This window comes from Ahaetulla prasina, chromosome 2, assembly GCF_028640845.1.
Source record: "Ahaetulla prasina isolate Xishuangbanna chromosome 2, ASM2864084v1, whole genome shotgun sequence".
In the NCBI taxonomy this organism is placed as follows: Eukaryota; Metazoa; Chordata; class Lepidosauria; order Squamata; family Colubridae; genus Ahaetulla; species Ahaetulla prasina.
The window spans coordinates 160,239,582-160,266,347 of record NC_080540.1 but is presented as its reverse complement, the minus strand read 5'-3'; the positions used below and the strand labels follow the sequence as shown (position 1 = coordinate 160,266,347).

The 26,766-nt window shown below is 40.1% G+C and overlaps 1 protein-coding gene across 2 annotated transcripts; it reads right to left on the bottom strand.

Annotated features, from left to right (window-relative positions):
• Positions 1–1,155: 1,155 nt before the first annotated feature.
• On the bottom strand, positions 1,156–15,204 carry METTL1 (methyltransferase 1, tRNA methylguanosine). Of its 2 annotated transcripts, XM_058172852.1 has the most exons (6): positions 15,070–15,204; positions 11,769–11,935; positions 8,122–8,306; positions 6,818–6,931; positions 3,734–3,835; positions 1,156–1,637 (listed from the first exon to the last, which is right to left on the bottom strand). In XM_058172852.1, the coding sequence occupies exons 1-6, from the start codon at positions 15,153–15,155 to the stop codon at positions 1,509–1,511; spliced, it is 783 nt and encodes a 260-aa protein (XP_058028835.1). In that variant the 5' UTR covers positions 15,156–15,204; the 3' UTR covers positions 1,156–1,508. The 2 variants fall into 2 exon arrangements, with proteins under 2 accessions (XP_058028835.1, XP_058028836.1); XM_058172853.1 differs by lacking the exon at positions 6,818–6,931.
• Positions 15,205–26,766: the final 11,562 nt, after the last annotated feature.

Sequence of the window (26,766 nt, the reverse complement as noted above, 5' to 3'; positions counted from 1 at the left end):
GAAGCGGTATATAAGTCTAAGTGCTGTTGCTATTGCTATGTAAACTCTCCCAGCCTATTTGTAGTAGCACTGATAATGATTGCACCGTTTTACTTTTAATTCCATCCTGGAGGGGAAGTGAAATATCGAAAAGGCAAAAAAGGGAAGAGAAAATGACACCCACTCACTGCAATGGACTAAAAACTTTGGTGTGGAAAGACTGGCTGAAAGGTGTAGGCAGGACAAAGAAGTGACTCAACAGATTGGGAAGGAGGGTAGCTAGGTCGTTTGTCACAGCTGCAATAGATCATCATTGTCCAGAACAAGCATTTTTCCACCTCAAAGGAAGCCGCCTCAGCAAAGGACCTGCTCTACAGTCGACATGGAAATGACAGCTGTTGTATATCTGCTGCTTTCGAAGGACAGGAGTTTCTTCTACCTCCTGTGCAGTTTAGACAGAGAAACATTTAATGACTAAGCAAGGAGCCTGGCTTTCATACAGAAAAGGGGGGTGGGGGGGGGGAGAGAAGCAAAGTATAGTTTCTCCTGCAACTGAAGCTAGTGAAGGGATGAATCACGGAAGATCAAAGTATCCTAACAGACAGCTTTAGGCAGAAGGCGTTTCAACCATCTGCCCCTCAGCTTCTGTGCAAATTGCAGTGGCCCACTGCAAAGGAGCCATGGTGACGCAGTGGTTAGAATGCAGTATTGCAGGCTAATTCTGCCGACTGCCAGCAGTTCGATCCTGACCGGCTCAAGGTTGACTCAGCCTTCCATCCTTCCGAAGTTGGTAAAATGAGGAGTCAGATTGTTGGGGGCAATAGTCTGACTCTGCAAACTGCTTAGAGAGGGCTGTAAAGTACTGTGAAGCGGCATATAAGTGCTATTTTTTTTCCATATGACATTATGAGGGGAGCAGGCTGGCAACTTGTCACCGCAGTAATTCCCCACCAAAATTCCCCAAAGGATTTTAGAAGTGGCAAAGCTCTGGAGGAAGAGGGGGTGGCACTTGCCCTGTAACATATACCAGTTACTGGAGGTACAAGATTTGGATCTGAAGGTGAGCTTTGGAGGAGATAAAAGAGGATGACAAGAAATACCAGAATGGACCAAGTCCCAAAGGGGTCTTACTCATGCTCTCCAGCCAAAGGAAGCTGGATCCCCCCTACAATTCACTTATTTTAATGAAACCGTCCAAGTTTATTATAAACAAAATAAAGTGACAAATGAAACTATCTTAAAAGAGCCACGCCTCCATCCTTAACTCTTGATCCTGCTGTGTACTTCTGACCTCTATGTGTTCATCAAGAAAGCCAGTTGGATGTATTCCTTCTAGAGGCAAAATTTAGAAGCAAACATGTGAACCAAGAAAACCCTTATGCAACAGTGAAAATGTTTCACCAGAAAGGATTATCCGCCCCTATTGATGAAAGGTCAACTCCAGTGCAGTCAGAAGCATCCAATCCTACACTTTCACCAGTATTCTTGCTGCAGGTATGAATGCCTACAAGGATTTAGGAAACTCCCGGTCATGTTCTTGCCATTTCTTGTTCCCTGATCCGACGGAAGACAGCTGGGAAGACTTTGCCTCCATTCCTCTGAACCTTCTTCCCTTCTTCAGTTGAGGTCCCTAGGAGGTTTACAATGGGGTCAGCGGCCTGTTTAAAAGAAACAACGGTATGAGTTTACTGGATGGTCACAAGATCCAGATCAGCAAATACATCCAATGAGGACACATTACATCACATAGCTCCTCAAACAGCCTTTGCCCGACTGGTGATCCCAAGATGGAAATGCAATCAGTCCAACCACTTGCAACTTCTGCAAAGTGGAAATACTAAAGCTGAGCATTTAGAGAATTTTGTCCCTCCCTCCCTCCATCATTATCATCATCATCATCATCATCATCATTAGTATGGTCCATCGCATAATCATCCACATGTTTAGACTGGATTTGGCATTTTTATCACCAATCGAGGTGTTCTCAAGGATCTGGGACACAGAGTTGTTGTTAGATAGTGTTAAAGGTATAATCGCAGTATCTAAACGGTTCCAAATAAGACTGCCTTTTCAATTGATTAATGATGATTTTATCAATGCTGATGGTGTTCAAGTGTTGCCCAAGTTGCTTTGGGATTGCACTCAAGGTGCCCATTACTGTTGGTACTATCTTTGCTGCCTTTTGCCATAGTTGTTCTAATTCTATTTCCAGATATTGCCAAATGGACTAAATGTTAGCAAGCTGCTTTTGTGAATAAAACTGTTCATTAACTTTTACTTGCAACTCTGAATCTAGGTTTTCAATCCTAGGTAGGGAGTCAACTTTACGATCTTAAATGCCAAGATTGTGGAACAGGGGTGTCAAACAGGCGGCCTGCAGGCCAGATGCGCCACGCACAAGCCACACCCTCCCCTGCTCCAGAAATGGGGAAAACATCACGAAACGTCATGTGTCAGCAACGTGTTGTGGCAACTTTGACACTCGTGTTGTAGAACAATCTTTCCCAACCTGGTGGGATCTATAGTTCCCACACCCAGACATCATGGGTGCTGAAGTCATGGTTATTCTAATTTGTATTCTTTAGTGACCCCAATAGTCTTTCCCCCCCCTCAACTCTAGGATGTAAGAGATGCATAATGCATCTAAATTTAGCCTCTTGATGTCTTGTGGAACAGCAGGATTTGCCCCAAATGAATCTATTCTGGCATAGGCACCTTCTTCTTCACTGAAATCCCTTGCTTTCATTCTGAGTTACTAAAGATAGCCATTTAAAATGGCTGTTACACTATTGGATTATCAGTGAACTCCCAATATGTCATATAAATAAAGACGGTGTGGGTGGAGACGAATAGAAATCTCTTTTAGAGAAGTGTGGAAGTAGTTCCTGTGGTTTTCAAGTAGTTGCAACCCTATTTTCTTTCTTTCATTTATATATTGTAGATAGATATTGATATAGATAGATAGATAGATAGATAGATAGATAGATAGATAGATAGATAGATAGATAGATAGATAGATAAGATAGATCACAAGGCACAAGAGAGAATAGATATTAACTATGGTAATAGAACCACCTCAAGCTCTCACAGAAAAGTTCTGAATACAGATAATCTTTAACTTACATCCATTCATTTAGTGACCAAAACTACAATGGCATTGAAAAAAGTGACTTATGGCCAGTTTTCACACTTATAAATGCAGCATCCCCTTAGTCACAGGATCAAAATTTTTTTGGGGGGGAGGCTTGGCAACTGGCTTGCATTTATGACAGTTGCACTGTCCCAGGGTTATGGGATCACCATCTGTAACCTTCCCAGTGGCTTTTTTACGAACAAAGTCAATGGAGGAAGCCAGACTCATTTAATGACCGCATGACTTATTTAGCAACTGCAGTGATTCGCTTAAAAAGTCGCAAAAGGAGGCACTTGCTTAGCAAATGGAAATTTTGGGCTCAATTGTGATCCTGAAGTTGAATACCACCTATAATTGCTTTTATTCTTTTTCTATCGCTCCACGGGTTTGATATTTTGGTTTCTGTTTTAAAATGCACTTCGCCTGATTGCAGCTGGCCCGGAGAAAGTCCCATGAGCTGCAACCGGAATCAGGAACTTTCATGCAACGTGCAAGGAGTAACATACTTATTTAATAGTCCCCCATCCCCCCCCTGACACATAGACCCATGCACAATCATGGCTGAAATTGCAAAATCTGTTACGACAGAAACTGCCCAGACACACACACACACTTTCTTACCAATTCTTTTAATGGCACTTCCTCGAAAAGGGGGTGTTCTCGAAAATGCTTCACCATCCATGTGTGCACCTCTTCCACATCTGTGATGGTATATACTAGGCCCTGGGCGAATGAAAGCTACGTTATACAAACAGGGGGCGAGACAGACCCTCGTATAATCAAATACCAGACTGCTAACCAAGGGAAAAAATAGTTTAAAGACACTCGCAGCTGCAAATTTCAGGTTCACTAGAAAAATCTTAAGAGCAAAAGCTACCCCTGTGCAGTAGAAAGACCAATGTCAGACCCGTGAGTAATTCCCAGCTACCTCTGACTCCCTCCCCACCTGAGGCAAAACGTTTGCAATCATGGGGTTGCTGGGAGGGTACCGTGGCCACCATGAGTTCAGTCATCCCTATAGGAAGCGCTTCGGTTGGGCTTTTCCCAACCTCTTCCACCGGAGCGCTAACGTGGAGCGCTAAGTCATGGAAAAGCCGAAGGGAGAATATGATTCATCCCAACTGGGTGAGGCCGGATGCCGTTCATCCCAAAGACAAGATTTCGTTGGTTTCAACTCCAAAAAAGGATGGCACACAAGCACTTGCTACTTTTTTTCTCTGGCAGGTGAAAGTGGAGTCAGCCAGAATGCCCTGCAGGAAGCAGCTAGAAATCAGGACTTCCAAGGTTTCCTGCCAGCACCAGCTCCCTATGAGATGTAGGGGAAAGTTGATCCTTTTCCTCCGGCAAGCAACTGGCACTCTTCCCTACTCTCGAATCAGAAATTCCCAAATGTAAGCAGGGCCTTTAGGGTTTAGGATATGCTGACGTGACAGCACATGTTGACAGATTTCAATAAAGAAATGAATTGCCCTTGTGATTTAAAGGGAAAGCCCCCTCTGGAGGCCACCAATTAAAATCTGCCCTCATGAATTAATTGATCCTCGAAGGGAAGACGTACCTTCCATTCATACCCTCTCTCAGAGCACAAAGGAGAGATAAGACTGTCTAGACCAGAGGCGCTAGAATGATGGCCCCTTTGTGACACGTGGAGGTCAACTCCCAGCATGGCTGTCTCAGGAATTCTGCGAGTTGAAGTGCACAAGTCATAAAGGGGCCATCGTTCCCCACCCCCTGGTCTAGACTAATGTCGGATATATACTACCGTATTCTGCTTTGGCCCCATGCCTTAACCACTACACCAAACGGGCTCTCGCTTCACTTATCTAGTGAAGCCAAAAATGTTGCGTGGATGGGCAGATACTGTATATGGGAAAGGGCTATCTCCAAATACTGCAAACACTTAGGAATGGCCATTACGAATGTACGGTCATATTCCTCCTACCTTTTTCCGGTCACCCGATTTAATGGGAAAAATCTCAAAAGGACTTTTATTAGATAATTGAGAATCCAGGACTTTTACTGGCTTAATGACAAATCATCCTGTGATCTATCATTTGCTCATCCTTTGTTTAAGTCTGCCTGGGAGTTGGCTGACTCTCCAGGGACTTAGCTGGAATTCCTTCCCTCGATTTGTCAAGAGTTGTTGGAAGCGTGTCCAAAAATCTTCTAGGATCCCAGTGCTGACCATCTGGACATACAATGGCTATTTTGGGCAATGCAATTTTTCTGTCTGGACGATTTAAGGTGGTACGCTTAAACAAACCTATTTTGTCACATCGCCTCGAACGAAAAGTTTTTAAAAGAACTCAAAACTCTAGTCCTTCTATTCCACTGATTTTTACAGCCTCACTAGCATGTGTCCTCCAATCCTCCCAAATGGATGACAATGAATGAATGAATTAAAAGGGCAGTGTCTGAAAAATATAGCCCACTTCTTTGTCAATAACAAAATACTCTTTGGATTCTCTATAACTAAAGAAAAAGGTATATTGTTTCTCCGAGGCATGGTTTCTCCACATTACCCTATGTGTCAAAATTGGCCACTTGATCTAGATTGATTTATTGATAATACCAGTGATGGTGAACCTTTTCGGCACCAATTGGGCCGCAACCCAGAAGAGGAGCTGCCCAGGACTCATGCACGCCCCTGAAAATGAACTTCCGGTTTCAGCCACCTACACTTCCGGGTTTCTGGTGTGCATGTGCATGCGATGATCAGCTGGTCTGTGCGCATGCTCACGTAGAAAAACGGAAGACCAGCTCTTCTAATTTCCAGCACTGCCGCATGCAAAAACGCCAGCTGATCATCATGCCCGCATGCGCACCAGAAACCCAGAAGAGAAACTGGTAATGGCGCACATGCCAGGCAACATGGTTGTGCGTACCACTTCGGGCATGCGTGCCATAGGTTCACCATCACAGGGCTATACTATGCCCAAATCCATGATGATATGCAATCATATGCAAAATTAACTTCAGAGTCAATCCCTTCCATTCTAGCTAGCTAGCACTACTTCCCAGTATCCTGAACAGATGCAATTGCTCAAAAATAAATAGTATTTCACTAGAAGGACACATTGTCCACAGCAGTTTTTATAGCAACTGGATAGCACAATGATACATGTCTATTTGGCACTCAGAAAAGACTCCAACTGTTGGCACATATTTAAATAAGTGTTTTATTTAAATTTAAATTTAATTTAAATATTTAAATCTCTCAGTTCAATATTGGGAAAATCTTGTGCCAAAAACTGTGAAGAAATGACTTCAACTTTTCAACTTAAAAGTAGCTTGCACTGTTGCTGGAATATTATTATTATTATTATTATTATTATTATTATTATTATTATTATTATTATTATTATTATTATTATTATTATTATTATTATTATTATTATTATTATTTATTCGATTTCTATACCGCCCTTCTCCCGAAGGACTCAGTAGGCAAAGCAGTAATCTGAAGGTATCTGCCTTCTGAAGAGTCTCGCTATCATAAAATTGTTTGAACTACTATGGTAGGAAAGAAGCTTTCCCATAAGGAATCTTTCTAATATTATACCTACGTTTTCTTTTATCCCAAAATCAAAAGAGCATCTGAAATATAGGCAAGCAGGGGAAGAACCAAATTAAAACCTTTGCTGAGTAATTTTATTGGATTATAAACATAGGCTGCTTAGCTAACCCAGAATATCCCCTGCTCACCTGTTCGCGCAAGATATAGGCATATTCTGCCAGCAAAGTGGAGCTGATAATCCGCCACTTGTGTTTTGTCTTCTTGAAATGAGGATCAGGGAAGAGGAAGAACATTTTGAGGAGCTAGAGAGGTAAGGAAAGATAAAAGGCACGGAAGAGGTTTGCCTGGCCTTTCAGCAACCCAGCTCTCCTGCTCAGCGTTCAGACAACGTTCAGTCGCTAAAGAGCATTACAGGCAGTCCTCGACTTAGGATCACAATTGAGCCCAGGATTTGCATTGCTAAGTGAGAAATCTGTTAAGTGAGTTCTGCCCCATTTTTACGACTTTTCTTGCCACATTGGTTAAGCAGATCACTGCAGTTGGTTCAATTAGTAACACGGTGGTTAAATGACCCCATGGACTTTGCTTGTCGGAAGGTCCCAAAAGGGATCACTGTATGACTCTGGGACACTGCAACCGTCATAAATATCAACCGGTTGTCGAGAACCCAAATGTAAATCCCGTGACCCTGCGGAGGCTGCAATGATCGTAAGTGTGAAAAATGGTCATAAGTCACTTTTTTTCCAGTGCCATTATGCTGTTCTAAGTCGAGGACTACCTATAATCATCTCTCCCTTTTGAAAGAAGGGTGCCCCTCAATACAGTACAGTAGCTTCCCCTAGAAACTTGTGGCCCATGGGCCAGATGCGTCACGTGCCAGCCACGCCCAGGCCCGGTTTTAAGGGGGGAAAGTCCCGATACGTCATGTGATGACGCGAGTTTGACACCCCTGCTCTAGAGTCAAGGTTAGCTTTTTTAGATTAAAACACTCTTCAGGCAACAGAAGAGATATCCGAAGCATTTACTTGATGCTTTGCAAAGTCAGTGCAGGATGTACATAAGATGCCTTTTTAAAAAATGTAATAATAGCAATAGCAATAACACGTAGATTTCTATACCGCTTCACAGTGCTTTACAGCCCTCTCTAAGCAGTTTACAGAGTCAGCATATTTTCCCCAACAATCTGGGTCCTCATTTCACCCACTTTGGAAGGATGGGAAGCTGAGTCAACCTTGAGCCTGATGAGATTTGAATTGCCGAACTGCAGCTAGCAGTCAGCTGAAGTAACCTGAAGTACTGCACTCTAACCACTGCGCCACCTCAGCTCTTCCCTCTCATGAGCCATCCCAAAGATCCCTGAAATCAAAACTCTCCCAAAGCCAAACAGGGTGGGAGAAGACTCTCTTCCGTGAAAGCACGGAAGTGTCTTTCAGGGCTCCGAGATGGCTCTGCTTCCTGCAGGATCCCCAGCGATGCTTTTCCAGGGACTCACCTGTCCCTTGCCGAAGAAGTTGGGCAGGTGCTTCATAGCGTTGCTGCGAACGCAGGAAATATTCTGGAACTGCCCAGGGTGAGAAGCTCTGAGTGCCTGGATTCGGTCACAAACGTAATCGGAGACTTTCACGCGGAGCTCCAGGCCCAGCATTAGTGTATTTGGGAACAGGGGGGACAGGGCCACTATAAAAGAAAACAGCAATCAGCAATTTTAGGCCCATTTCCATATTCCACCTGCACGAAGCCCTACAGGCAGGGGTGAAATGCTCCCAGTTCGGACCAGATCACCCAATCCAGTAGCGATGGCGGCGGATGGTTCGGAGAACCGGTAACAAAAATCCCTGTCGCCCCCGCCATGCCCAGCTGAGCTGCGCAATCATGAGAGGGTTTTTTTTTTGTTTTTTACTTTTTCTTCGGCTGAAAAAATGCTTTTAAAAGGAAACAAAAAAAGCCTCTGATGATCGCGTGGCTCAGATGGGATCGTCAGAACCCTTTAAAAGCATTTTTTTCTACAATCTCTTTGGCCGAAGAGGCTGTAAATGCTTTTAAATGGCTCCTCTGGCAATCCCAGCTGAATTGCCTGATCATGAGAGGCTTTTAAAAGTAAAAAAAAAAAAAAGTTGACCATGCTCATCCAGTCACATTACCCCCACCACCACCAAGCCACGCCCACAGAACTGATAGTAACAAAGTTGACATTTCACCCCTGCCTACAGGTTAAGTGAAGTCTCCAAATTTTCTGCCTCCACCTGAATCTTTCTTTCCTTCTTTTAATTTCAAGAGCAGGGGGTAGTTGATGTGTGGCAAACCTCTCGCCTCTCTTTTTAAGTTGGGGTGGCAAAAAGCACCCCAGCACCAAAGTGGGACAACCCCACTTTGCCTGCTAATGAAGAGGTATCTAAACGAATCTAACTGGTCCATCCTGGCAGAAGTTTTCCTATTCAGGAAAATCCTTCGAGAGAAGGAAGCATCTGTGACCCACTTTATAAGTTCATTCCTAACCAACCCAGAAAGACTGCCTATCCCACCTACAGGAAGACAAAATTATAGAGGCAGTAAGGTAATTTCATAAAGGGACGCGGTGGCTCAGTGGCTAAGATGCTGAGCTTGTCGATCAGAAAGGTCGGCAGTTCAGCGGTTCGAATCCCTAATGCCGCGTAATGGGGTGAGCTCCCGTTACTTGTCCCAGCTTCTGCCAATCTAGCAGTTTTAAAGCACGTAAAAAATGCAAGTAGAAAAATAGGGACCATCTTTGGCGGGAATGTAACAGCGTTCCGTGCGCCTTTAGCGTTTAGTCATGCCAGCCACATGACCACGGAGATGTCTCCTGACAGCACTGGCTCTTCGGCTTTGAAATGGAGATGAGCACCGCCCCCTAGAGTTGGGAACAAATAGCACAGATGTGCGAGGGGAACCTTTACCTTAGGAAATTACCTAAGGTAATTTCAAAGGGGTGCCTTGGATATTTAGGTTAGATGTATTTTGGACACTTTTATGTGACTCTTTTTTTTTTTCATCCTTTCCCACCATGTTGATGTCATTGCTTTTTGTAAAGTCACAATCTTGTCTCATGCTTATTTAATCTGCTGAAATAAGTGGAACATTTTTTTGATTAAAGGTTGTCAGGAGCAGCTTGTCACCTACTTATATTATAACCCTGTTAGGGCCTTCATATTTAAGAAATGGGCTTCTTCGCTTGAACTGCTCACAGGATCAAACTTAAGTGAAGCTATTTAAAGTGACATTGAAGGGGGAACTACAGGTAGTCCTCAACTTATGGCTTCTCTCGTAGTGAGCATTCGAAGTTAGGTACTTTTGAGCCAGTTCCTAAATTCTGACAGCTGCCCCTCTCCCGCATTTTGGATTCTTAACAACGGCTCACATTTATGGCTGTTTGCAGTGTCCCACAGTCACATGTATTACAATGTTTTTATCAAAAACTGGCATTTACTTCCTTTTTTTTTTTTTTTTTTTGCAAAAAAGCAACTGAGGCAGTCACTTTACATTTTGTTTAATGACCAAAGCCAATAAGGTCAAAATTTGGATCAGTCATGTGATAACCTGCTTTATGACCATCACAACTTACAACTGGGTATAATGGGTAGGCTCCATAACCGTCATAACTTGAGAACTACCTGTAGTTCTCTTGTTGAAATCAGGAGGAAACATCCACTTAACACGAACTGGATTGCCACCAGCTTTGATTAGCGGCCTCAATTTTTTCATCCATTTTTATGTTCTATTCCAAGCAAACAAATGTAGCAGGTTCTACCAATCTGGTGGCCTCCAGATATAAAAGAATTATAATTTCCAAAATTCTTAAATCTACTAACTTGTATGTCACCCTAGCTGGCATTTTGGGGAGGGGTGGCGTCCACACCTAAAATGCAAAAGCTTGGGAAAGCTGATTTAAAGCCCCCCGCCCTTTTTTTTTTTTTTGCTGCAATTCCCATTATCAACCAGCATATTATAAATCTGCAAAAACAAGCATGCGGACTTGGGAGTCCCTTAACAGTTAACAGTTTACATATTATGAATATGATACTATATCCTCTTGCTTAAGGGCAAGATGGTAGAGCAAGGTCCACCTCAAACTAGCATTGTTTGCAAGATGCATATAATTGGTGGGCTGCACAGACCAAGCTAGCCTGACAAACACACTCCTCGCTCCTATCACCTCCAAACATGTCTATCATCTATGCTGACTGGGGAGTTGTGGGGGGGGGGGGGAAGAAGAGATAGCAAGGTCAACAAAAGGTGAACATGAGATGCATACCTGGAACTGAATACAAAACATCTATCCATAGGATATGTAAGTAACAGGTCAGATGTGCTTCTTTGACTCTACCCATATTTATATTGTCACCTACTGACATCAAACTACAATGAATAGAGTTTGCTTCCATGGAACCTTAGTTGTACCAAGGGGTAGGAGCTTTGATAGACTTACAGGTAGCCCTTGACATACGACCACAACTGAGCCCAAAATTTCTTTTGCTGAGTGAGACGACTGTTGAGTGAGTTTTGCCCCATTTTACGACCTTTCTCGCCAGAGTTGCTAAGTGAGTCACTGCAATTGTTAAATTGGTTACAGGATTGTAAACTGAATCTGGCTTCCCCATTGACTTTGCTTCTCAGAAGCCCGCAAGAGGCCCAGGGACACTGCAACCCTCATAAATACATGCCAGTTGCCAAGCATCCAAATTTTGATCGCATGACCATGGGGATGCTGCAACGCTCATATATGTGAAAAATAGAATAGAATAGAATAGAATAGAATAGAATAGAATAGAATAGAATAGAATAGAATAGAATTTTTTTATTGGCCAAGCGTGATTGGACACACAAGGAATTTGTCTTGGTGCATATGCTCTCAGTGTACATAAAAAGAAAAGATACCTTGGTCAAGGTACAACACTTACAACACTTAATGATAGTCATAGGGTACAAATAAGCAATCAGGAAACAAATCAATATCCATATCTTACTCCCTTCTTGACTTATATCACAAAACCTTCACAGATCTTGTCCCAAAAGAAAAAAAAAGCATCTAGAAAGGATTTCTGATGGTATGAATATTCACATATCACTAAAATTTGAAAATAAGCTTAGTCTTATGAATCAACGGAAGGGAAAAAAAATTACCAAGCAATCCTCCGTAACCGCAACCAATATCAGCAAACTCCACTTGATATCTAGGTTTGGTTCTTTCCTCCATGTCCTTTGGATCATCGTGCCACTTATCATTGGTTAGAGGAGGAAAAAACTCTGGATAGAGTGCAGACCAGTCCATTTCCTCAGGCCTGGCAGGACTAATGGGGAGAAAAAAAACCCAGAGGTTTATGAAACAAACAGAAGGGAAACTATTAAGGCTATGGACACCTCAAAAACAATGCAGAAGATGTATTTCAGACTAGACATAAATACAGGACTTGTCTAGTAAACAATACAGCTGTCTGGGTTTGAAAAAAGAGACCACTGCTTTAAAAGATGCATTAATTTGAATAAATGGATTCCTTAAAGCATCATTCTGTACCACCACCACCACTTTTTGCAGAAGCTGAAAAAAGTCTGGCTGCATTCATGAGCAGCAGAACTCCTCTTCTGTGAGTTGAAGGCCTTCTTTTGAGTCATTTTCAAAGAATACTCAGTCCTATAAACTACATATAGATCAGTTTCGACATTCTCTCTTGAGAATTCTGAAAACTAGAATCCTAACATCTTTAAACCGGGCAAAATTTAGAAAAAAAAATCTTTGAGCCTATATTCTGGAATATAATTTAATGTGGAGTTTTTTGATGCTTTTCCAGCTTGCTTGTTTGCACCTGACTAGGTAACATTGCTAATGAATGCAGGTTTGTTCCCTGTTTACATATAGCAGCTTGTCCTGCAGTTTTCTCCCTAGTAGTTCCTTGCTGTTAAACAATGTTTATCTAGGTGTAGGCTGCTGGAGAGGATTTTTGTTTGCTTCCTTTTTAGTTTTTATTGTCTTTTGAATGGTGCATAAATGTGGTTTGTCTCTATCTGTCTATTGATGGCTCATTTGTCTGAATGACGAGTTTCCGGGCATTCCCTAGCATTTTTGGATTTAGCTTGGTGTAGAATGCTCAGTTTTCCACTTAAAGCTATAGTTGAATCTGTCCATGTGTTGCAAGATTAAGGAGTTTTCATTCTGTCTTCTAACTAATAGTTGGTGTTCATAAATGCACTTCGCTAGTTTTCTGCCTGTTTGTTCTACATAGTGGCTGTTACAGTCCTTACACTGTATGTTGCAGATGACTCTTGTTTTTTCTTGGGCTACCATGTTTTTTTCACTTAAGATGTTTTTACTTAAAAACACACAAGTTTTTACTTAAGATGTTTTGGAGGCATTTAGTTGGTTAGTGAGCTGTGGTGATGCCGTGTGGTTATAACAGTCTGTTAGTTATTTCCAAGATGCTTCTGAGATGACTATTTTAAAACAGAGGAATATTCAAATGACTTATACTTCTACTTACATTCCACGGACATGTGTTATAGTCAAATGAAGTACTAATCTGGAAGCAAAAGACTTCCCAAATACAATAATTTAGGGACTTTCATGTTAAGACTAACCACGATAAATTCCAATGATGTGAATAGATTCTTAGGATTACAATCAACCCACTAATTCAATAAATTCTCACTTTGGGAATAAAATTATCTGAGCTGTTTTCTAAAGATAGATTAAGCTAGATAGTTTATCTACCTTATTTCATAAAGTTTTTATATACTAACATTTCACATAATTATATACTGCACTATATTATTAGTTTCTATCATACGACTAATTTAAGTGATATGGTTTTGTAATAAGAATTCTAAGTGTTATTTCTCATAACTTATAAGCTAAACTCCACATAATGAGATGGCTGCGAAGTGCCATCTTCAAATGTTATTTTATATTGGTCAACGATCAAAATAAAAATTGACCGACTCCATTTCTGAATCACTCCATTTCTGTTTCATAGGATTACTTCTAAGCAATTATGCAGAGGCCTGCAGTGTTAATGATACTTTGAAATCAAGTCCCAAGGACATTACAGTATTTCTAAACAAAATTCAACTCAAGCAATAATGGCTGAATTAAACGAAATTTACTCCTAACGCTGAATAAACACACAATATGCCAATCTTTTCTGACCTGGGCACTCTCCAGATAGGATGGCACTGCAGCTCCCAGAATTCTTAGCAATGGCCACGCAAGTTTTCTTTGAGCTGGTTTGCAAATAAGAATGTGCAAGAAACTGGGCTATGCATACACTCTACCATCTTTCAATATGGGCTTGATGCCGGTTACACATTCAGACAGCCTTTCAGACAGCCTTTTTTCTGTACATTAAACTCAAGAATAGTCTAATCTGGTTTACAGAATATTATAAGATACATGTCCAGTGTAAATCCTGATAAAACTCTACATTATTGCAAGTGGCCACAGAAATTGGAGGTTTCCCTATCTCCGTGTTGCCATAGAATAAAATAGAATTCTTTACTGGCCAAGTGTGATTGGATACACAAGGAATTTGTCTTGGTGCATATGCTCTCAGTGTACATAAAAGATACATTCATAAAGAAACATAAGGTACAACACTTAATGATAGTCATAGGGAAACAGTCAATATAAATCTTGAGGATACCAGCAACAAGGTTAGGCAGTCATTACAGTCATAAGTGGGAGGAGATGGGTGATAGGAACGATGAGAAAATTAATAGTAATGCAGACTTAGTAACTAGTTTGACAGTGTTGAAGGAATTATTTGTTTAGCGGAGTGCCATCTCCACTTCTGTAGCAATGGTTAGTGTGCTGGTGAGAAATAGTTGTCTTGCTTATCTTTTAGAATGTTCGTCCTTTAAAATCAATAACCTGGGTGAAACAATATAGTTTCATGCTCCCGCACCCTCGCACCTTAGGTAAAGAGATAAAGCCTGACTCCCGATAGATATATATAATTTTTCCAGAATCCAACTCGGGTGACTGTCAACAGCAAGAATCCCACGCGTGCATAAGAGCACCAGCGTGCCTACCGTCCCTGTCCTAATGTTCCCTTCAGTTGTATTCATTTTATGTATTCAATTCATGCTTATACTTATATCTACTATTTAATATGTATTTGACAAAATAAATAAAAATAAATAAATGTTCTGAACCATAGCTCAATACGACCAGCAGCAAAAGACTGCATCAACATTGGAGCATTCCGAACAGCCAAAAAAACAAAACCCAAACCACAGGGACTCGTGAGCAATTTGCATCCCGACGAAATAAAAGCACTCGCTGGAAATCGGGCGCTGTTCCTTTTCGGGGGAGGGAGCGGGGGACACGTTTGTGAACTCGCAGGAAAACTATTCGAAGCGCACACCGAGTCGGTGGTGGTGGGGAGATGAGAAGCTAAGGAGCCGCTTAGGGGCAAACCCTATCTACACTCACTAGAATAAGGTGTGATCCGCCAGCGGGTTTGAATGAGCGCGCTGCCGGTAGAAACGCTTCTGGGGCACGGCCGTTGCCTCCTCCATGGCCAAACCAGAGTCAGAGACCCGGAAATGCCGAAACACGTGGATTCGCCTGCAAAGTAGACGTCGCGGGTGACTGACGTCACGGCGGAGCGCCGGCGCGGGAGGAAGCTTGCCCCGCCTTTCTTTTAAGTGGTTGTATGCTGGTTGTATGCTGGTTGTATGCCTATCACAGGGGTCTTCAACCTTGACAACTTTTAAGACTTATTTATTTATTTATTTTATTTATTTATTTTGTCACAACATCATATAAAAAGGATTATATAGTATATAAACATATATATGAGTAAATATTAGGAGGTATAAGCATCAATATATATATAGGAAGAAGAAAAGAAAAACAATAGGACAGGAATGGTAGGCACGTTTGTGCTCTTATGCATGCCCCTTATGGTCCTCTTAGGAATGGGGTGAGGTCAATAGTAGAAAGTTTTTGGTTGAAGCTTTTAGGATTATGGGAAGAGACTACAGAGTCAGGTAAAGTATTCCAAGCACTGATGATTCTGTTACAGAAGTCATATTTTCTGCAATCTAGATTAAAGCGGTTAACATTAAGTTTAAATCTGTTGGTTGCTCTTGTATTGTTACAATTAAAGCTGAAGTAGACGTCAACTCCCAAGTCTTAAAAGTTGCCAAGGTTGGAGACCCCTGGCTTATCATACTTGATGGGCGCCCTGCCCTTCGATGGACAGGGAACTGGCAAAATCTGGCAAAAAAAACCCCAACCCCAAACATATTCGAATAAAAGGCATTTTTTAACGTCCATACCCTTGCCTTTCCACCTTCCTCATTCTGTATCTGGTAGTTGCAGGTTATGAAGTTAGCAAACGTTTATCGAAAGGTGTATTTGGAGCCAACTTAAAAAACAACACCACATTACAGCAGGGGTCTCCAACCTTGGCAACTTTAAGCCTGGCCTTCGACAAGACCTAAGTTTAACTCACAGAATCATCTATTGTAATGTCCTTCCTGTTAAAGACTACTTCAGCTTTAATTGCAATAATACAAGGGCAACCAATAGATTTAAATTTAATGTAAACCGCTTTAATCTAGATTGCAGAAAATATGACTTCTGCAACAGAATCATCAGTGCTTGGAATACTTTACCTGACTCTGTGGTCTCTTCTCATAATCCTAAAAGCTTTAACCAAAAACTTTCTACTATTGACCTCACCCCATTCCTAAGAGGACCATAAGGGGCGTGCATAAGCACACAAACGTGCCTACCATTCCTGTCCTATTGTTTTTCTTTTCTTCTTCCTATATATATGCTTTTACCTCCTTATATTTACTCATATATGTGTTTATATACTATATAATCTTTTTGTATGATGTTGTGACAAAAATAAATAAATAAATAAAATAAAACTCCCAGAATACCTCAGCCAGCAAAGCCGGCTGGGGAATTCTGGGAGTTGATGTCCTCCAGGCTTAAAGTTGCCAAGGTTGGAGATCCCTGCATTACAGGAAGCCCTTGACTTACAACAGTTCATATAGTGACCGTTGAAAGTTACAACATCACTGAAAAAAGTAACTTATGGCCATTTTTTCACACTTAACGACCGTTGCAGCATTCCCACCCCCGGGTCACCTAATCAAAATTTAGACTTGGCAACTGTCTCACGTTTATGACAGTTGCAGTGTCCTGGGACCATGTGATAACCTTTCGTGACCTTTGACAAGCAAAGTCGATGGATAAACCAGATTCACTAAACAACCGTGTTACTAACTTAACAGTTGCAGTGATTCACTTAACAACTGTGGCACAAAAGGTTGTAAAATAGGGTGAAATAGGAGAAATCGTCAGAGGTGCCTTTTAAAAGCATTTTTTTACAACTCTTCGGCCAAAGAAGTTGTAGAAAAAATACTTTTAAAAGGCTCCTCTGATGATCCCAGCTGAGCCATGCGATCATCAGAGGCTTTTCTTTTTACTTTTAAAAGCATTTTTTCAGCCGAAGAAAAAATACTTAAAAAACAAACAAACTTCTGATGATCACACAGCTCAGCTGGGCCTGGGGGAGAACAGGGATTTTTGCTGCCGGTTCTCCTAACCACCCGCTGCTATCACTACTGGATCGGCCTAGATATCATGTTGCTTCTGCTATTACAATTTTGAACAGCCTATTTTAAAATTATTTTGCTACTTTTATTATTTCAGAAGGTTTGTATAAAAGCAGCATAATTGTTGTTCTGATCATTCAGTGCTTCCAGGTTCAGTGTCACCAAAGAGAGAACCCACCTAGAATTAAGGAGAAATTTCATGTCAACAATTAATTGTAATTAATTAAAAGAACAATCAGTGAAATCACTTTCCTCCAGAAATTGTGGGCGCTCCATCACTGGAGGTTTTTAAGATAGACATTTGTCTGGAATATATAGGGTCTCCTGCTTGAGCAGAGGGTTACACCCAAAGACCTCCAAGCTCTCTTCCAAGTTATGTAGCTGTTTACATAACTTGCTCTGGTCCAAGAAGAGTGAGTGCTTCCTTTTTCTGCTTTTGCAGCATTAAGTTGTATCAGGATGATTGCTTTTATCATGCATGGGTCAGTCATAACTGCATGTTTTCCAGGGCTGACTACCAGGTACATCCAGCGTTACTAGCCACAAGAACAGAACTGGACTCCTTGCTCACTCATTTGAGGATGGAAAAAGGAAAGAAAAAAGAGCAAATCACAAAAAGAATAGTGATGTTGTTGAATATATTGTCAAAGAGAAGAAAAAAGAAGGTGCTTTGACACAAAAAAACCAAACGCTAAAAATAGATATGTCATTATAACAATAAACAGTTACAATTCTATATATAGTAGTATATCATTTTACCCTGCATGCTGTTTCTACTATTTGTACCTGTAAATTGGACTATTTTGAACATGAGTTTTATCACTTTTTTAAACAAGTGTTTGACCTGTGTTCAGAAATAGCCTAATTCACAGGTAAGAGTTATGGGATTATCTCTTCCCAGTGATGTTTACTAGATCCAGCAAGAAATGCATGCTCCTATTCCCATCTGTAAGAGAGTGCCATTTCAAAAAAACTTAGTTTTGCTGTCAATCCCAGGGCCCTGATAGTGTGGGTGACTCCACATTTTGGTTAAATCAATTGTGAGGTGATATTTTTGGCTGCTATTTAGAATAGAATAGATTAGATTTTTTAATTGGCCAAGTGTGATTGGATACACAAGGAATTTGTCTTGGTGCATATGCTCTCCGTGTACATAAAAGAAAAGATCATCAAGAATTTTAAGGTACAACACTTAATGATAGTCATAGGGTAGAAATAAGCAATCAGAAATCAATCAATATCAATATAAATCATAAGGATACAAGCAACAAAGTTACAGTCATACAGTCATAAGTGGAAGGAGATGGGTGATGGGAACGATGAGAAGATTAATAGTAGTGCAGATTTAGTAAATAGTTTGACAGTGTTGAGGGAATTATTTGTTTAGCAGAGTGATGGCATTCGGGAAGAAACTGTTCTTGTGTCTAGTTGTTCTGGTGTTCAGTGCTCTGTAGCGTCGTTTTGAGGGTATTTTACGGTGTGTGTTAGTTATGTTTTTAATTATTGGGTTTGCTTTTCTGTTTTTATTATTTTTAAATTGTTAGCCACCTAGAGCTATGTATATCACATGGACTTCCAAGAGAGAGAGAGAGAGAGAGAGAGAGAGAGAGAGAGAGAGAGAGAGATATGGATATGCAAAGCGGAATTACAAGGAACATCAGGCAAACTCCCACTTCATCACCTATCTCTTGTTAATTGGGCTAAATTCATTTCACTGCTCTCTGTCCCATTTTAAGGAAAGGGATTGGCCACTGTTTTTCATAATACTATTACTTTCTAATACTTGCTGGGAGGGAAACAAATCCAGAGGAATCTAGCAATTTCTTCCTTAACATATCTGCTGAGGCATGCTGTGAAGACAACACCATTTGCTGCCTTATTACAGCAGCAAAATAGAAATAAAAAATAGGGCCACATAATTTATGCAGGCATAAATTTTTTTGCTGGCTCCTGGATTGATGGATAACCCTTTAACTCAGCCTTCTGAAAGAGCTATGTTTATCTAAAAATAAATGCTTGGATCTCTTTAAGATCTCAGGGTCTTTAAAGCACCCCACAGAAAGGGTTCCTTGAAAATTATTCATATCCAAACCAAAACTCAAAGGTGGGATCTTGTCTGAATCAGTCCATTTGCCCTGGTCACTACTGTAGCAGTGAGCGCTATAATATCTTCTATATACCGATAAGTCCAGGTGGCACTGTGGTTAAAATGCAGTATTGCAGGCTCATTCTGATGACTGCCACTAGTTCTCACTGGTTCAAAGTTAGCTCAGCCTTCCATCCTTCTGAGGTTGGTAAAATGAGGACCCCAATTGTGGGGGAAATATGCTGACTCTGTAAACCGCTTAGAGAGGGCTGTAAAGCACCGTGAAGCGGCATATACCTTTAAGCATGTGCTTTTTTAGGTAATTGCTGGAGGATATGAGCAGTGTATCAGCAATTCAACCAGCAAAATTATGTTATTTCAAATTTTACTGAATTACAGTTGGAAATACCACTCGTTATGTTGGCTAAACTTTGTGAGCCCTAAAGTCAAGCATCTTGGCCAAGCTTGGGCTAGAGGCAGACTATGGTTTATAGCATCCTATGTTGCTAGATTATTTGGAATGGTCTCTGAAGCAGATCTTAATACTTGGGTAGGCTCATGTAAAAGCAAGCAGTCTCTGCCTGGTACTGCTATTTATAAGTTTAAAAATCAAATAACACTTAGCAATGGCACTTAGACTTATATACCACTTGATAGTGCTTTACAGCCCTCTCTAAGGGGTTTACAGAATCAGCCTATTACCCCCAACAATCTGGATCCTCATTTTACCGACCTCAGAAGGATGGAAGGCTGAATCAACCTTGAGCAGGTCAGGATCGAACTCCTGGCTGTAGACAGAGTTAGCTTGCAATATTAATCACTGTGCCATCACAGCTCTGGGTAGAAAAGGACTCAGAACCAACACTCTGGGGTTTGTGCGTCATACTATATCATCATGTGATTTATTTGGCTTTGGCTTTGCGTGTAGTGTGAATTCAGGCAAGTGTGATTTATTCAAACTATCATACTTAGTGTAAAGAGTATTGAAAAGTGTCTGGAAGTCATTGGGATTTAGGGCAGCTGATTCAAAACAGCTGTGGCAAGTTGTGTTCATCAAATCAGAAGCAGACATACATCTGCTGTACTTTGGACTGACTGGATAGTCTGCAGCCATATGAATGCTACATTAACTTATCCAAGTAAGAAATTGTCAAGGCATAGACAGCGTTGGCAAAACTATTTTGTTTTGGAAGAGATACAGCTGCCGCTGACGGTTATCTTACATTCCAGAAACCACATGGCTTTCTGAAATCAAGACTGGGTTAAAACCACAAAGAACTATTATTCTTTTATCTGAATAGTCTGAATCTCATATGTTCTATTTCCCTGCTCACTCATTTCCCTGGGGAGCACTTAGTATGATCTCAGGAGTAGGCAGGTTATAGGCGTAATTCATAAATCAACCAGAGCATCAATAGAAATGCTGACCATGTGAGCAAGAAGATTCTAAGGAAGTGATTCCCAATCTTACCACTGAACAACAGTAATCCGCTAAAAACGCATTGTGTTGGTTGGAATCTTTTGAAGTAGACTTTCGATATGTGTGACTTCAGTATGTGACTTCTTAGTCAATTGTAAGGCTAACCTCTTTCTATCAAAATGGTCACTTTGCAATCTGTTATTCGGGGTCCCGAGAAGTTGAAATTCTTTGATATTACTATTGAGTCTATTTGTCAAACTGGCGTCCATTTTTTTTAGTGCAAAGTTAAAATACCTGATAAAGTACAGATAATATGTGTCTCACATGTAGCTTGCATCTTTATAACCAATCTCTTTTCCTGGTTTCCCCTCCCTCATCTTGTCCGGACCTAATCCTTCCATTCCCCCATTACCACCCACATCAAGCTAGAACTGGTGAAACTTCTTGGATGAGAAGAAAAACATCTTCTTCCTCAAAGGAAAAAAAAACATAGTCCAGTTGCCTTTTGGAAAAAACACCTTTAAGAAAATTAGGTATGTTTACCTGAACAAAGGGAAGGTTTAGAGGTCACGTGGCCAACTTCAATTCTTGAAAGGCTGTCCCAGGGAAGAGGGGGGTTGATTTATTGTCCAAACCACCTGAAGGCAGGACAAGAAGCAATGGATGGAAGCTTGTCAGAGGAAAATCCAATCTGGAACTAAAGAGAAGTTTGCTGAAAGTGAGAACAATCGGTCAGTGTGCATTTTGCCTCACAGGGTGTTGCATCACTAGAGATGTTCAAGAAAAGATGGAACAACCATTTGTCCAAGATGGTGTTGGAAGAAATATCCATCTGGGTTCCAAGTGGGGAGAAAAACATGGAGACGGCTTGAAAAGATGGTTTAATGGTGGATAGGACCACATGGTTTTGAGGTCCTGGCCAAAAAAAAAAAAAAAAGCACATGGGTGAGAAAGAGAGATAGATTTATACCCTCTGTTGGGCTTTGAATTTGAGCTTGTATTCTGATTGGTTGTCAGACTCCCATGGGGCCATGCAAGGGTAACTTTGTAGGTTGTCTTTTGAGTCCCAGGCCTAGTTGAATCTTGCTGGGTGATGATGTAACGAAGAAGGTTCTGGGCAATTCTTTTTTTTTTTTAATTCAAAACGTTTTACAAAAACAAAATCCCCCCCCTTTCCCCCCAAACCCCCTCCCTTCACTAATCCCTCCCCCTTCCCCCCTGACTTCCCAGATGAAGCACAAGGTATAGTTAAAAATAAAACAAACATATGCTAAGAAGATTTTCCCCCAAAACTATTATACCAATTTTCCCTCTCTAGCTCTGACTTCCTCCTAACATAACCAAAATCCTTCAAGAAAAAAAATAAAATAAAAAAATAACAATTAAGAGTAACAAAATATGTAAATCAATAAAACAAATTAATCCTAAAGTATTTAAAACCAACTAAAGCATAAAAATCCAATCAAATTCAAAGAATATCTCCCTTATAGCTTCTATAACCATATAATTTTTCCCCCAGGTCTTTCTTACATAAACTCTTTCAAAAATATTCTATTCAAAATACAATACAACACATTATAAAATTTCAATACCAAGAATTACAGTAGCTATTCAAATTTAGTCCTTCCTCGTCAAAATCCAATATAAATCCAAATACCTAGTCTTTTATGATAGATATAAAACATATAATCAACCCATTTCTTCCAGATCTTCCTTACATATTGTCTTTCAGGGACAGTAATATTTTTGTCTGTTAATAATTCAAAGGATAATACTTTTGTCTCTTGCCATTTTTTTTGATGCATTAGTCTCTGTCTTTCCTTCATTACTCCTTTTGAAAAGTCAGTCACAATATTGCCTAATAGTTCCTTATGTTCAAAAATCCACAAATTACTACCATATATTCCATCAATCCAAAGAGAGAATTCTTGAAAAGCATTAAGCCTGTAAATTTTTTCAGTTCGGGAGACAGCCTCCTGTAACACAAATTCTGACATTTCATCCAAACTATTTAAAGGAAACTTCTTTACATCAACTTGTTTATTCACGATCGTATCTTCATATTTATCCACTTTTATTTGTATCTCCTCCATTGCATTTAAGTCCTGATGACACTGGTTAATTTCCTCCAAGCCTTGATCCAAAAAGTCCCCATTTTTTTTCAGTTCGTATTTTTGAATAATTAAATTCATTCTTTCTGTGTAATCCTGTATAAAGTCACGAATCCATTCTTCTGAAAGAACCTTCATGGCAAAGTTCTTGCTGGGTTCTGGGCAATTCTTATTAAGGCTGAGGGCTACTCCTACCTTTGTTGGATCTCAAGTGAGGGCATTTGCTTATGAATAGACCTAGCTATCTCTTTATCTCTTAAGTCTGCTTAAGACTTAATCTCTTAAGTCTGCTGCTACCGAATGCCTCTCACCGACCCGTGCGCTCTCACAGAGAGGGACTCCTCAGGGTGCCGTCGGCTAGGCAGTGCCGGCTGGCGACGCCCAGGGGAAGGGCCTTCTCTGTGGGGGCTCCCACCCTCTGGAACGAACTTCCCCCAGGACTCCGCCAACTTCCTGACCTTCGAACCTTTCGCCGCGAGCTTAAGACACATCTATTTATTTGCGCAGGACTGGACTAGAATTTTAAATTTTGAATTTGGTTTTAATGGGGTTTTATTATTTGTATTGCTATTTTTAATCATTCGGCCTTATGTAATAAGTTTTTTAATGGATGTTTTATTGTGTATTTATATGTATTTTTATTTGGCTGTGAACTGCCCTGAGTCCCTAGGGAGATAGGGCGGTATACAAATGCGAAAAATAAATAAATAAATAAATAAATAAATAAGTGCTGACATCTGCTGTGGGCTATTGAGGAGGGTGGAGACTATTAAAAGTGAGTCTGCTTCCTGCCTAAAAAACATGTTTCTCCATTTCTCATCCAGAGAGGTATAATATTCTGCCTTTTGAATATTTCCTAGAATATTTCATTTTTCTAGGAGAAGGGTAGGTGCTAACTTTCTACAATGGAATAAGGACTCCTGCCTTGGGCAGGGGGTTGGACTAGAAGACCTCCGCGATGTAAAAAAGATGTTGAGACTCTAGAAAGAGTGCAGAGAAGAGCAGCAAAGATTATTAGGGGACTGGAGGATAAAACATATGAAGAACGGTTGCAGGAACTGGGTATGTCTAGTTTAATGAAAAGAAGGACTAGGGGAGACATGGTAGCAGTGTTCCAATAATATCTCAGGGGCTGCCACAAAGAAGAGGGAGTTGGGCTGTTCTCCAAAGCACCTGAAGGTAGAACAAGAAGCAATGGGTGGAAACTGATCAAGGAAAGAAGCAACTTAGAACTAAGGAGAAATTTCCTGATAGAACAATTAATAAGTAGAACAACTTGCCTGCAGAAGTTCTTCAACACTGGAAATTTTAAGAAAATGTTGGATAACCATCTGACTGAGATGGTGTAGGGTTTTCTGCCTGGGCAGGGGGTTGGACTAGAAGGCCTCCAAGGTTCCTTCAACTCTGTTGTTGTTGTTGTTGTTGTTGTTGTTATTGTTGTTATTATTATTATTCCAACGCTGTGATTCTATAGGTAATGAAAAGGATTGCAACAAAGATGAGGAAAAACCAAGAAGAATTGTAGTAAATGAAGAAAATAATACTACTTGAATGGCAGCCTCAGTACTGCAGACAGGACAAGAGGAAAGAGGGTATGAGAAAAAATCTGCTGGAACAAATGAACAAACACAGATCCAAATGGACCTTTTCCCAGATCAGCTGTTTCCTCATTCTTCTTTATGTGGGATTGTTCGGGCTCTTTTTTACTGGAAGAATGGCTCCACAGGGAATTTTTTTTTTAATATGAAACTGATAGAATGAATCACACACTCGCTCACTGAATGTCAGCTGTTTCCAGTTGAAGAATTTGCTACATCATTAAGCATTTTATTTCTTAATATAGATGTAAGAGTTGTTCCATGGCCCAAACAAACCTGCAAATATTTTCAGTGGGCAGGAAGAGAATCAAAATAATTCTAACTGTACTCAAAACCCTAATTAATTATTACAGATTGGTGAATTAATTATTACAGATTGGTGAATCTGTCAAAGCCCTGGTTGATTTGCCAAAATAAGGACATAATATAGATACTTTATATTATTCTTCCTAAATATCCTGCTTGTACTGATGAAGCTACATGGGGTTCAGTGTTTCCAGAGAGCTCAGGGTAATTACCGGTACGTAATAAGAGCAATTACTATGGCAAAATGTACGGGATAAAACTTTTTGCTATTTGAAAAAAACTGTTGTCTTTATATATTTTATTTGCATTTCTACCCAGCAATAACTACATGCTCTGTCTACAGTAAGGAAAACCACTGAGCTATGATTAAATTAAATATCACCTAGTTTTATTATTCAGGTTTAGATGCAAATTATGACATTCGCCTCCCACTCAGAAGGTTGAGAGTTCAATCCTAGGTAGCGGCAGAAGTTTCTCTATCAAAAAATATCTGCTGCGAACTCCATGTAGGCACCAAGCACTGTACACTAGAACAACTAGACACAAGAACAGTTTTTTCCTGAAGGCCATCACTCTGCTAAACAAATAATTCCCTCAACACTGTCAAACTATTTACGAAATCTGCACTACTATTAATCTTCTCATCGTTCCCATCACCCACCACCCATCTTCTTCCATTTATGACTGTAACCTTGTTGCTTGTATCCTTATGATTTATACTGATATTGTTTCCTGATTGCTTATTTGTAGCCTATGACTATCATTAAGTGTTGTATCATTAAGTGTTAAATTTGTACCCTAAGACTATCATTAAGTGTTGTGAGTGTTGTACCTTGATGAATGTATCTTTTCTTTTATGTACACTGAGAGCATATGCACCAAGACAAATTCCTTGTGTGTCCAATCACACTTGGTCAATAAAAATTCTATTCTATTCTATTCTATTCTATTCTATTCTATTCTATTCTATTCTATTCTATTCTATTCTATTCTATTCTATTCTATTCTGTTCTATTCTATGAATCTGGCCAGTAAACGTTCAGCTCCATTTAATTGCCCTGACTTTACCTAGGGTAGGGACTACAGGGTCCTAAAAAAGTAGGGTTTAAATGCAAATTGCATATGGAGTCTCTCTACTCAACTGCTGGTAACACAGGCAAAATGACACTGTCACTTTATTTAAGATAAACAGGCTAACCTCAGAACTGTTAGATACCGGTATTTAGATATGTCTTATCCTTGCAGCTCCTAATGATATTTCTGTTGTAAATGAATAGGAGCTCTTCATACTCTTTATGATCCAGAGTATTTATATAACCCATTCAATTTATATGACTCAGGTTATATCCTCATTCTAACTGAATGAACTAACTGAATTTGTTGGGACACTTTATAAAAGGTTGATGGGAGTTCCTCACGTTATTCAAATCTGAGTTATTCATTTAATTTCTTCTGGATTTGATAGGATCTTTTTGGAACACCAATGTGACATTACGAAATATGCAAGTTATCTTTCTACTTTCCAACAGGCTTACAGTGTTTCAGTCATAGCGCCCTAACAAAGAGTCTGTGATATCATCATCCTACTATTCTATTATTATTTCTCAGTAAACGTTTTTGCTTACATTAGCTAATCTTCCAAGAATCCTTTGTTTCAGCTTGGAATTTTGCTTTCTGGTTTCCACCCAACAGCACTCATATTTTTGGGAAAAGAATCATTTTTGGGTGAGATTATTAATCCTGGCACATGACCACTTAGTTGGAACCTTTTCCAAAGAATCTTCCATCCTAATTGCAAACAAGTAATGGAGGAAATTATAATTTTGGCTTCATATTTCTTACGGGATTTAGTTCCTAATAATGTATGTGGCATAAATCTACAACTGATAGTGGAAGAATGGATTTCTAGCTAAGATGCAAACTTCCCAAATTCTTGATCAGCAACACTTCCAATAGATAAAGTTCCATTACTTTACAATACTATTAAAGTTCCATTACTATTACAATATTATTACAAGGTTGAAAGTGCCTT